This window comes from Taurulus bubalis, assembly GCF_910589615.1.
Source record: "Taurulus bubalis genome assembly, chromosome: 1".
Classification (NCBI taxonomy): Eukaryota; Metazoa; Chordata; class Actinopteri; order Perciformes; family Cottidae; genus Taurulus; species Taurulus bubalis.
This window is the reverse complement of record NC_136589.1, coordinates 37,653,143-37,664,266: the sequence shown is the minus strand read 5'-3', so window position 1 is coordinate 37,664,266 and position 11,124 is coordinate 37,653,143. Positions and strand designations below refer to the sequence as shown.

The window sequence follows — 11,124 nt, the reverse complement described above, 5'->3', positions numbered from 1 at the left end:
GTAAACTTGGCAGGGACATGTGCACCCACACAACATTAGGTTTTCAAGCACTACTTTGGTTGACATTGCTTCAATGATGAGGTAAAAGTACAGCTTTAAAAAAAAAAAAAGTTTGGTCTGGAGACAGTTGCCGAAAGACAGACTTAGGCTTACAATTGCAATAGACATTGGACTTTGTCTATTGAAAAGAGCAATTTAGCATTGACAAAGGTACAACTGATGCATAGTGCTTTGTGGGTAGAATTAAGACACTTGACAGAAAAGAAAAGCTAACAAAACAGTTCCACCTAGTGGCACAATATTTTTCTCCAGCTGGAAACACCTTTTCCTTTTTATAATTTTAGTCCAAGAAATATCCGAAACAAAGTGAATGAATGTCTGTTACAGTTACTCAGGGCCCCAAAGTGACATCTACAACCTGCAACCCAAAACCCAAAGGTATTCAATTTAGTAGTAAAGGAAAATCTTACATTTGTGTGGCTGGTACCAGGCCTTACTCCAGGCAATCAGAGCTAAGTCTAATGTTTGACAAGTCTGAAGCTGAATTTATGCAACTGGCTCCTTAAGACACACTAAGACACACACACACACACGCACACACACACACACAAAAGAGTTCACAGCCCAACAATTGCACAGAGGTGAGAATATCATTAAATGTCTTTTGGGACACGAGCTAAAAACAGATATCAAAACCTCCCACAAAACCAGCAGATTTCCACTGATATCTGGGGGGAAGCGTCCCAAATTGTTAGCTTATACCTCCATTCTCATTTTTAAATATACCGTATAAATATTACATACACAAAATAGAATGAATAAATACAAAATGCAAACAGATAAATCCTTGATCATTTAAAAAAATACGACGATCCAAAACTTGATGTTTGCAGTTCCTCATCAAACATCGTCTTGTAAGAGTTTTTGAGGAAGTCAACGTAGTTCTGAATGCTTTGCTTGCGACTCTCTGATTGGTCCAGGCTGAGCTGCAGGTCCTTCAGACGCACCTCAAACTGTTTCTCTGCCTGCAGATGAAGAAACACTCAGGCAGTGAATTTCCCCAGATCTCTGCTCGACATCAACACATCTCCACGAGAGCCGTTTGCTTCATGTGTTCAGGTAGTGCACAGTACTTACGGTCAGCTTGCTCCCGTGGAGGAGTCGCAGCTCGTTACCCCTTCTGCTCTTCTCGGCTTCCAGCTCCAGGATTTTGGTCTGAAGGGCCTCGTCTCTGGAAGCAGCCTTGTCTTTTACTTTGTTGACCTGACCGGACACATATGCAGGGTTCATACACATTCTGACCAAAGGATTTCCATGACTTTAAACCCAATTTCCATGACCAAACATTTTGAGGAAATCTCGGTGTAAACATTTTGGATTTAAACTAACAATGAGAATACAAAGTATACAGTACTTACTTACATGACACAAATGAATGAGAGACAATAGTTTGATTAAAAGAATAAGCATTTATATAGATGCCTGTATGGATGCCTGCTTGTATTTTGAGCGTCTTTCTTTTAAAAGCATATTCATTATTTCAAACTCAGCGTAAATGAACGACATGAACAAATAAATACAACACGTTTCCATGACTTTTCCTAAACTTTTGGGATTACATTTTTTTCAAGAACTTTTCCAGGCTTGTAAATAACCATTTTAAAATGCCATGACCTTTCCAGGTTTTCCATGACCGTAAGAACCATGCATATGGGAAAATAAAATGTATTAGCACCATTTCTGGGTGCCAGATGTGTATCTGCAAACACCTACAGTCTCAAAAATATGTTCATAACGTTTATATGTTCATAATGTTTTTGCTCTCCTTCCTCACGTGGGTCTGAGCTGTACCTGCTGCTTGACGTCTAATAAAGCCGCCTCCAGCTGCCTGCTGAGGGCCTGGCACTCTGACGAGCGTTGGTCCAGCTGCCGGTTACTGTAGCTCAGACCTTCCTCCTGACCCGCCAGCCTCCGCACCAGCTCCAGGTTCTCCTGCTGCAGTGTGTCCATATTCCTACAAACACATGAAACCATTCAGATTCTTTTTAATCTGCACAAAGGAGACGCAAAACATTTGACATTGAGACAACAGATGTCTTACTTTTGGAGAGAGGCCACTCTCTCGTTGAGTTGTAAATTGGCGTCACGAATGGAGTCTCGCATCTCCACAGACGATCTCAGCAAGTTTGTCTGACTCTCCATCTGATTATGCAGAATGTAAAGCTCAGTGACTCAAATCAATACAATCTTGCAAACACTCAATGTGCAGTTTTCTAGACGCCAGTTCATCATTGCTGATAGAACATGTGGGTGATTTAAAAAGGACTCTCACAGCACAAAAGCACTCACAAACGGGTACGTTTGAACGGAGGGAACCTGATTGTTTGCCTAGCAATCAGAGGATTTTTGTTTTCTTTTTTTAAAATCACAAACATCAAACTCACAGCAGGACCGGAAAACAAGAAGCGTCGACAGAAACACGGGGTTGCACTACCGCCTAGTGGTCAGCTGTATGGGAATGACAGCATTTCTGACCGCGACATGCTCACGTTTGCACACCTTAACCTGCTGTTGCCTAACGGACTCTGACTGTTCTGAGCACTTCCTCTTCGAGCGTCGCAGGTTGTCCTGGCACTCGAAGAGACTCTGCTCAGCCGTGCTCAGTGACTCGGGGTAAGACTTCAGCTCGTCCACGCGGCCCTGCAGCTCCTGCCTCACCTGGGGTGCTCCAGAGGAGGGCAGACAAAATATTAGCCTGAAGAGTCAGCACACCTCCCGAAGAGATGCTCATAGATGTGCATGCTTTAAGCGTGCAGGGCGGGCCAAGATCCATCTTGAGACTAAGCTCATTAGTTGTTTTTGCTGCTCAGAATTACTGCAGGAAGTTTGGTAGTTAGAAGGTCCAGGGGCAACACATGTTACTCAGCAAAGAGACATTAACAGTTCACCCATTCAAGAGCAGGAGAGGGAGAATTTGTTATTAAAATTGTATTAAAAGAAAGAAAAAAGATCACACATATTGTTAAATAAACATACATATTTGTTAATACTTGTGCACGTCAAGAGTTTAAATATTTCATAAAATACAAGACTAGATGTTCATGGCAAAACGAGAGGTTACCTTTTCAACATCTGTATCTTTCCCGTCTCGTGTCTTCTCTGTCTCTTTTAGGAGATTTGCATATTTTATCCTCAAATCCTGGAACTCAGCTTGAAGCTCTGCTACCTAGAAGAAAAAAGAGAACAGGACGATCAACCTGCTGGGGTTTTCCCTCTAGCACAAAACGACAAACTATTATTATTGATGAATCATTTATACTATTTCAACTCTATATAATCAGTATGATCATCCTCTTTTGTGTGATGCATTTCTCAAAGCTCAAAGCATGAATCATTTTTGACATGAAAAGAAAAGATCAAACAGTTGTCTGGAAATGTTGTAGTCTTAAAACTTGTTGGTATCACTTTGTGTTTCCGGGCCAAATGACTGTGTTTATAATCCATTCATAAAACAGAAAAATATACACATAGTTAGTTCAGAAATATTTAGTGTGTGTGTGTGTGTGTGTTCATTTATGTAAAATGTCTTCTTTGACTATATAGTGAATTATCTTTATTTAAATGCAAAACTCTGCTGATTTTCTTAAAGTTCTTAAAACTATAAAAAACTAAACTTTCCAATGAATGAAGCTGATTCCAACCTGGTGCTGGCCCTGTTCCACTTGATGCTTCCTCTCCTCAGACACAACCGTTCCTTCTGTCAGGGCAGACTCACAATCAGCCAGTTGCTGCTCCAGCTGAGCAACAGAAGCCTGCAATTAAATGAACATCAAAATGATTTTAGCGATTGAAATAAAGAAACAGAGAGAGAGAGAGAGAGAGAGAAAGTTGTTTCAGATTTGACAAATGCAACAGATTGATTAGTTTATCTGTCAGCTGCTTGTCAGTTACTAAATAGCTCTCTGAACAATTATGGACAACATGTCTATGCATCAAGTGTTTTAATTTTAACGGAAAGGATTCTCACGTGGAGGCTGTCTGGCACCGTGTACCTTGAGCGTTGCATTATTGACGTCGAGATCTCCCTTTTCGGCGACGAGTTTTTCAACGCGTAGCATCACGATTTCATTCGCTGTGGTGAGCTCGTCCTTCTCCTTCTGCAGCCTCGCCGCCATGTCGGTAATTTGACTTCATTGAAAATACACGTTTAAAAGTCCCGTTAAAAATCGGTTGATGTGCGTACTGATGTGTACTCCCGATATAAAAGTGCCGTACCTTCTCAGCAGCTCGATGTGAACTACACGTTTGTCTTTCTCTTCCATCTCCCGCTCTTTCCGTTGTCTCCTGGAGTCTCTTTCTAAACGGGCCTTGGCCAGCTGAGCATCCTGATGGCAACCGAGGAAAATAAAGTCAGAACACGATCCTGAAAGATGCAACAGTGCACATGGAAGAAACCTTCTTTTAAATACCTTTTCCTTCAATTGTGCATAGCATTTCTCAATAGCGGCTTCAAATCTCTCAGCTCTCTGTTTCTGAGCTCGAGTAGCTTTCTTCAGAGATTCTTTATCCTGTGCCGCCTTCTCAGTCGAAGAGGTAATGGATCCTTTCAGATCATCAATCTCCATCTTTTGCTCGGTCAGGGTTCTCTCCGCAGACTGGGGACGACGACAAAACGATAAGATCGGCTAAAACATTGCACATTTTTCTCTAAAGCGGTTTGCCAAGAGAGAAGTAAACGTTAGTACCCGCAGCTGCACAGTCAGACGGTTGTTTTCAGATTCCTTGTTGCGCAGCTGACCCTGCAGGTGAGCGCGAGCCGCCTCCACAGACTTGGTCATGTGAAGTGCACTCTTTATGTTCTCCTATGAATTCCATTACAGACAGAAGCTTTAATATGCACTCGGTATCCTTCGCAGCTTTACAGTCTGCGTTGCAAGCTCATCTATATGGAAAATCCCGCTGTGTTTACCTGCTCTTCTCTCCGCAGATCCATCAGCTCCTCGACTTTCCTTTCCATCACGCGCAAGTCTCTTTTTAATTGCTTCAGGAGGACAAGGACAGAAATCAGTGCACGATTTCAGATGGGAATTTGCATTATTTTAGAGGTCTTTTGCAATAAAATTGCTCTTTTATTCTAAGAGGGCAGCTGGTCTCATACATATATGTTTGTATATCTTTCAGTTTTCACGTTTATCTCAGACCAAATAGAGCTATGTTGTTGGACGACCCAGCCTAGACATTAATTTGACCAGCTCAAATTGTTCCAATTCAACCAGTTAAACCAGTATACACAATATAGTACGTCAGATTAGCCTTTTTCACAGACTAAATATTCAACCAGGTCGCCACAGGTTACTGTTAAGCAGACATTTCTATCCCTTACACTTAAATTAGGTTATTTTCTTTGAGTCACTGCATAAACGTAAAGAAACACACCTCATTTTCAATCTCAGCCCCTGAGATCTTCTTCAATAAGATGTCCGTTTGGTGGTCGGATTCAATTCGATTGGCCTACAAGGAAAGACATGAATTATCGAATGGAGAAAAAAATATACAAAGACATTTTCAAGAAGCATTTAAGTCAGAGTGTTCTGTGTGCTGGTATCAACTTTAAGTAATTACAGTACTACTATACTACAGACCCATGACTAACGATCCTGAGCAATAAATAAGGTGGAAGTAACGTAACCAACCTCTGCATCTTGGAGCTGTTTCAGTTTCTGTCGAACTGATTTATTTATTCGTCTAAAATCCTCTAACTTCTCCAGCAGAAGTCCTCTTTGCCTTGTAATTCTGCGCTTATCAATAACACACCGTCTTGAATCCTTAATTGCAAGAGAAACATAAGTGAGAATAATGCAGGGCCCATGCTTGAAACCCAACATGCTTGAACGTGTACACAAAATTGCAACATACAGCAAATTCATCCTCCATGGCGTCTTTAAAGGACACTAGTTGTATGGCGGCAGAGTTGGCGGCTGCCTCTGCATCCATCAGTGTTTTCAGGAAAGGGCTTTTTCCACGACTAAATGAAAACCAGGAAGAAAATGTGTTACGCTGTGGCTGCTGGTGAGTGGGATGGTTTGGCCCCACAGGTGAGTGTTCAAATGCACTATAGGACCTCACCCATTGATGTGGGTCTCTGGGGTTCTTGTGTGGAGACGGTTGCGTGATTTGCTCCTTATCTCCAGCTCACGAGAGCTAACTAGATCCCCACAGCTCAGAGGGACATCCTCCCCGATGGAGCTGAAGCCAAGGGGACTGTGGAGTTCATCATCTGGAGACATGACTCTTTACTACTGACAGAACAACACACAGTGGACGTTCATGTTGACACACAGAGGAGGGAAGGACGCAAGGTCACACCAACGTGACTTTATAAAGCAGCTTGGCCGTAGCTAAACTGCACAGTCTAACTTGTACATTATTAATTAAGAAAGACAGTGAGACTAGGTTGTCAAGCAAGCCAACTAAGCCTCTTCCATAGCAACAGACAGTCCAGGTTGCACTGCATATATGATGTTAAATGTCTGCCAAACAAATTCCCTGTCTACATTACGGCTAATACAACTAAAACATGACATTTTCTTCTAAAACAATACCACTGAATTTGTCGCTATTACTTACGCTTTCGCCTTGTGTCCGTTGAGAACTACGCTACTCCAAACTGAAGAACCACGCCCCCTCTCTTACAAGATCGAACCTGATTGGTTAGCACTGACGCATAGTAAAGACGCTAACGTATTTGCTCACTGCTGATTTGTTCCCCACGGATAAAGTAGGCGGAACTAAGTTTGATTAAAGTTGCAAACAGCCAATGAAAAAGAAAGAAACCGATGAAACCATAGAAACGAAAAGGAAGCTTATTGCCGTGATGTCTCACGACAACATCGGGCTAACATCAATTTACGGAGATTATTAACACTTTGTACATTAACGTAACGTTGCGTGAAACTCAAAACCCCACCATAGCATTCTTTACATACATACTCAGATTAGAACGGAGTGGTTTTTTATAACTTGTTTTGGTGACGTAGTTTAGCCAGAGTTTCTTCAGTCGAAGTTAGCTCGACAGCTAACTAGCTAACGTTCATGCTCGGCGAGTGGAAATGTTCAAAGCAAAAATACTCTTTATTGGTCCCAGCGAGGTACGTAAACGGCTTTCCTTCATAGCGGCGTAACGTTAGCCTAGTGTTCCTGCCAGGTTAATAGTTTTAACAGCGCTGCATGCATCACACAACTAAAGTGACTAGCTTGAACCGTATGTGTGTGTGTGTGAGCGTATGTGTATGTGTGTTTGTTTATGTTTGCTGAGAAGCGTGCAGTGGTGGAATAAATATTATTTACAGGTAATTCCTACTTGTATAGCTATGCTACATAACTCAAGTATTTCCCGGTTAGTCTACATTTCAGAGGGTGTGTGTTTTTGTTTGTTTGTTTGTTTATGTTAGTTGAGAAGCGTGCAGTGTTGGAATACAAACTATTTTAAGGCAATTCCTACTTGTACATTACATAATTCAAGTATTTCCCTGTTAGGCTACATTCTGAACTTCTCACTACACCTTAATCAATATTACAACTGACTGCTTTACAGGTTGATGTTTTCCATTACAAAACACACAGCAACCATGTTATAGATTAAATGACCTAACATGAAGAGAATAAGTAAATAAACTCCACCTCGATATTGAAATGCTGCTCACACATGAAGGTTTTAGTAATAAGGATATGGTATTACAATGCACAATAACCGAAATATGTAATTCTCCCTGCATTATGTAATTAAGCAATATTACGTGTGTGTGTGTGTGTGTGTGTGTGCTGCTTGGCTATAAACTGTCAGTCTGACACAACTTTTAACTTCAGTAAAAGTAGCACAGGTTTTTTTTTTTTGTCTCGCAGGAAAAGCACAGGTGTAAGTAATTACATTAATGATAACTGTTCCCCTTTGGGGGGTTTATTAAGTCATACTGCCAAGTCATGACAGCATAATACCAGATCCCTGCAACAGAATGCATCCATTGTTATAAGTGATGTGCTTTTCCTCCTGTAAAAAAATGTCTGCTGTGAGAAGTTCCTATTTTCCATAAAATGAACTTGCATGTGAAAAGTAGAGTCATATTAAAGAGGATTTATCCATGTTCTTGTTGTAACTTTTTACTTCCTAACGTAGTTTGTTTTTTTCAGAGTGGGAAAACAGTTCTTGCAAATTTTCTCTCAGACACAGTAGAAAATGTGGAAGGTGAATACAGACCTACTCGAGGAGTGAGGTACAAACCCCGTGTCCACTTTACGGCTTTCTACATTGTACAGTTCACCCAAACATATGAAATCCTTGAGACGATGGAAATAACATGATCCAACAAGCCATTTGGGGTTAGTTGCAACAACTTAATGAAACTCTGTTCTACTTTTTTAAGGATACTGGAATTTGAATCACAACTTGAAGGCAGTGGTGACAATGCAAAGTGTGAAGTTGAACTTTGGGACTGTTCAGGAGATTTTAAGTAAGTTACATATCAAAAATGTTTTCAATGACTTATATGTTATCGTGTCCCATCTTGTGATACTAAAAAGTCCCCTTGTTCTCAGTGTATAATACCCAAACGTAGATATAAAATATAATCTCTTCATACAGATTTGAATCATGCTGGCCTGCAATGATAAAGGACTCCAGCGGTGTGGCGATCATTTTCAATCCCGATGTTCCAAGTCACCTCAAAGAAATAGAGACGTGGTATTCGATGTTCATCTCCTCTCAAGGTTTGCAGGACAAACAGTGTTTACTCATGGCTCATCACAAGCCCGGCAGCACCGTGGAAGATGGACGGCTGCCTTTAGGTACTTTCACTGCAGGTCTCCCAAAGCTGTTTTTTTGAGTCATTATTACTCTTTCTGGGCTAACTTGTTCATTCTTTTGATGCAGCCTCACATTTGGGCCGACTGGCACTTATTCACTCCGACCTGGAGGAGGAACCAGAGGACGTGAGGCAAGCTTTCTGCAGATACTTGGGAAATGTTGTAAATACAATGTCGGAATGTCGAGAGCGAGAGGAGATGTCCATCATTACATAGCAGCAACATCTGTAAAATATGCAGCTTAACGAGGATATATTTTTGTTGGCGTCAGTAATCTCTCTTAAAGTCACATTCATGGGCACTTTCCATTTTTTTAAATATACATATTTGCTGTCATTCAGCTTTGCAGGGAACATCCACCTTGTTTTTGTGTTCGTCTCATTTTGTACATTGCTTGTGAATTAAATATAACCTAACTCATTCACTTTGGAAATAAATACTCAAGAGAAAACCAAGTATACTTCTATGACTATGGGCATTGTTTATTTTTTGGTGCAGGTAGTTGAGAATGTGACAGTTAGAAGTGCAAAAGGTGAAAGAACAGTACGACATTTAGACATTGTATCCAATGATGCCTCCTTTGCCAATGCACTCTCCAATGTAGAACCACATCAGCACCTCGGTGGCCACGAGTCCATTCCTAATTGCATCCTACGAAATAAAACAAAGACAATTTTGGATTTCACTTAAGACAATTGCTTTAACAACATTTTATAGAATTAGAAAATCAATGATGGTAGTTTATATTCAACTGAGGCCTGACAATGTAACATGACAAACAATTCAAGCATACAATTACGCACCACCAGTCACAGATGACACACGACGGATACACGCACACATTTAATTGGACTTGTTGTATATGACGTTTGTCCTTGTTAACCTTTTACATTGTGTGACGTCTTTGCACAAATTACTTGTTTTTTTTGCTCATTTTCCAGTGAACTAACTGAGTATTTTATCTTCCTCCACTGGTAGTTTACTCATGAGGCCCACAAAGTTTACTTATATTGTCACAATACAGTTATTCAGTCATTTGTATTGTATATGCAGATAAACCCAACCGTACAACTGGTGTATACAAGAGGAACGGGACAGCCAAAGGGCTAACCATCTGGCCTTCATAACTTCAGTCACATCCCAGAAAGATTTACAAACTTCTGTAAGATCACAGTCTTAGTGTGTTCAGTGTGCAGCTGATTCAAACGGGCATTTTTGCATCTTTATTTTGGGGGAATGACTTCAGGGATTTTACTGTTACGACAGTTACTTCCATTATCAATTATTTGGTTGATTATTTTGAAATTATTAATTTAGTGACTAAACAAATAAACTTTAATCAATAACGTCACAAAATAAAAAAAAAAAACACTTCTCATATCCTGATGTTGCATATTCAAATAGCTTGCATTGTCCATCCAACAGTCCAACAATAAAAGGTATCCCATCATATTAAATGGAGAAAAGCTGTCTGAGTGAAGAAGCTGAAATAAAAATCAATCAAACCAAGTGTTCGGCATCTTATCTATATTCAAAATTCTTTTAATTTTCTGTTGCTTCAAGGTCCATCGACTTATTGTTCTGTACTCAATGTTCTGGCCCTTACTGTTCCCTGATGGAACAAGAAGGTGACACCACGTGACTGCAGCTTGTATTTCTACAACAAACTAGATTATAAACGTTTCTAATTCATGCCATTCAAGTGTGCACACCCACACACACACACACACACACACACCTTTACTGTCGTTTGTCCCACGCGTCCTGACTGGAAGCTCTTGACGATGCCCTTCGCTGCCTCCAAGGCTTTGGGGATCTCAGCGGGGGACGGGGGCACGAGCTCCACGCGCGCGTAGCGCCAGAAGGTGGCTAGTCGGGGTTTGGAGTACGTGACAGCGGCTGCAAATTATTCAAACAAGACACTCGGTCAGAAATGACATTGGGTAATGAGCAGCAAAGTCTCAGAGCCTAACAGATAACCTGTCGCAGTGGATGACTCGGAGTGGATGTGTCCACTCCTGAGTTGACCAAAGGTCACACTGAAGTTGTGCAGCTGCTAACGAGCTGGAACAACGTGACCGAGCGAGTGCTACACGGTTTAACTCCACCTCCTCATATCATTGGTGAAAGAAGAAGAATAATAATTAGTACGAATAAACTTACCACCGACTAAAGTTGGTACTTTTGCAACGAGTTTCTGAACTGCCTGAGCCATAATGAAGCGAGCTCAGGGAACCAGAAGAAGGAAGAAGTAGAAAAGTGTCA

The 11,124-nt window shown here is 41.0% G+C and overlaps 3 protein-coding genes across 3 annotated transcripts; 1 reads left to right on the top strand and 2 right to left on the bottom strand.

Annotated features, from left to right (window-relative positions):
• Positions 1–808: 808 nt before the first annotated feature.
• LOC306746027 (outer dense fiber protein 2-like) lies at positions 809–6,287 on the bottom strand (the record flags this gene model as incomplete). Its single annotated transcript, XM_079228891.1, has 16 exons — positions 809–1,025; positions 1,138–1,263; positions 1,852–2,014; positions 2,102–2,202; positions 2,560–2,718; positions 3,122–3,226; positions 3,702–3,812; positions 4,053–4,188; positions 4,276–4,385; positions 4,470–4,655; positions 4,746–4,862; positions 4,970–5,041; positions 5,437–5,511; positions 5,694–5,825; positions 5,929–6,025; positions 6,127–6,287. The coding sequence occupies 16 exons, from the start codon at positions 6,285–6,287 to the stop codon at positions 852–854; spliced, it is 2,025 nt and encodes a 674-aa protein (XP_079085017.1). The 3' UTR covers positions 809–851.
• Positions 6,288–7,109: 822 nt separating this feature from the next.
• On the top strand, positions 7,110–9,281 carry ift22 (intraflagellar transport 22 homolog (Chlamydomonas); the record flags this gene model as incomplete). Its single annotated transcript, XM_079220479.1, has 5 exons — positions 7,110–7,148; positions 8,188–8,270; positions 8,421–8,507; positions 8,639–8,841; positions 8,927–9,281. 5 exons carry the CDS (start codon positions 7,110–7,112, stop codon positions 9,073–9,075), a joined length of 561 nt encoding a protein of 186 aa, XP_079076605.1. The 3' UTR covers positions 9,076–9,281.
• A 40-nt stretch (positions 9,282–9,321) lies between these two features.
• On the bottom strand, positions 9,322–11,119 carry LOC306742648 (ATP synthase subunit g, mitochondrial-like). The gene is made up of 3 exons (XM_079225047.1): positions 11,023–11,119; positions 10,598–10,758; positions 9,322–9,510 (listed from the first exon to the last, which is right to left on the bottom strand). Exons 1-3 carry the CDS (start codon positions 11,072–11,074, stop codon positions 9,412–9,414), a joined length of 312 nt encoding a protein of 103 aa, XP_079081173.1. The 5' UTR covers positions 11,075–11,119; the 3' UTR covers positions 9,322–9,411.
• Between the last annotated feature and the right edge of the window lie 5 nt (positions 11,120–11,124).

Excerpts from the sequence above, each read along its gene's own strand:
- LOC306742648 (XM_079225047.1), bottom strand. The coding sequence starts at position 11,074 with ATGGCTCAGGCAGTTCAGAAACTCGTTGCAAAAGTACCAACTTTAGTC. Across the intron at positions 10,759-11,022 it reads AGTACCAACTTTAGTCGGTG|CCGCTGTCACGTACTCCAAA; the intron begins GTAAGTTTATTC and ends AATAATTTGCAG. Across the intron at positions 9,511-10,597 it reads TGGGACAAACGACAGTAAAG|GATGCAATTAGGAATGGACT; the intron begins GTGTGTGTGTGT and ends TTTATTTCGTAG.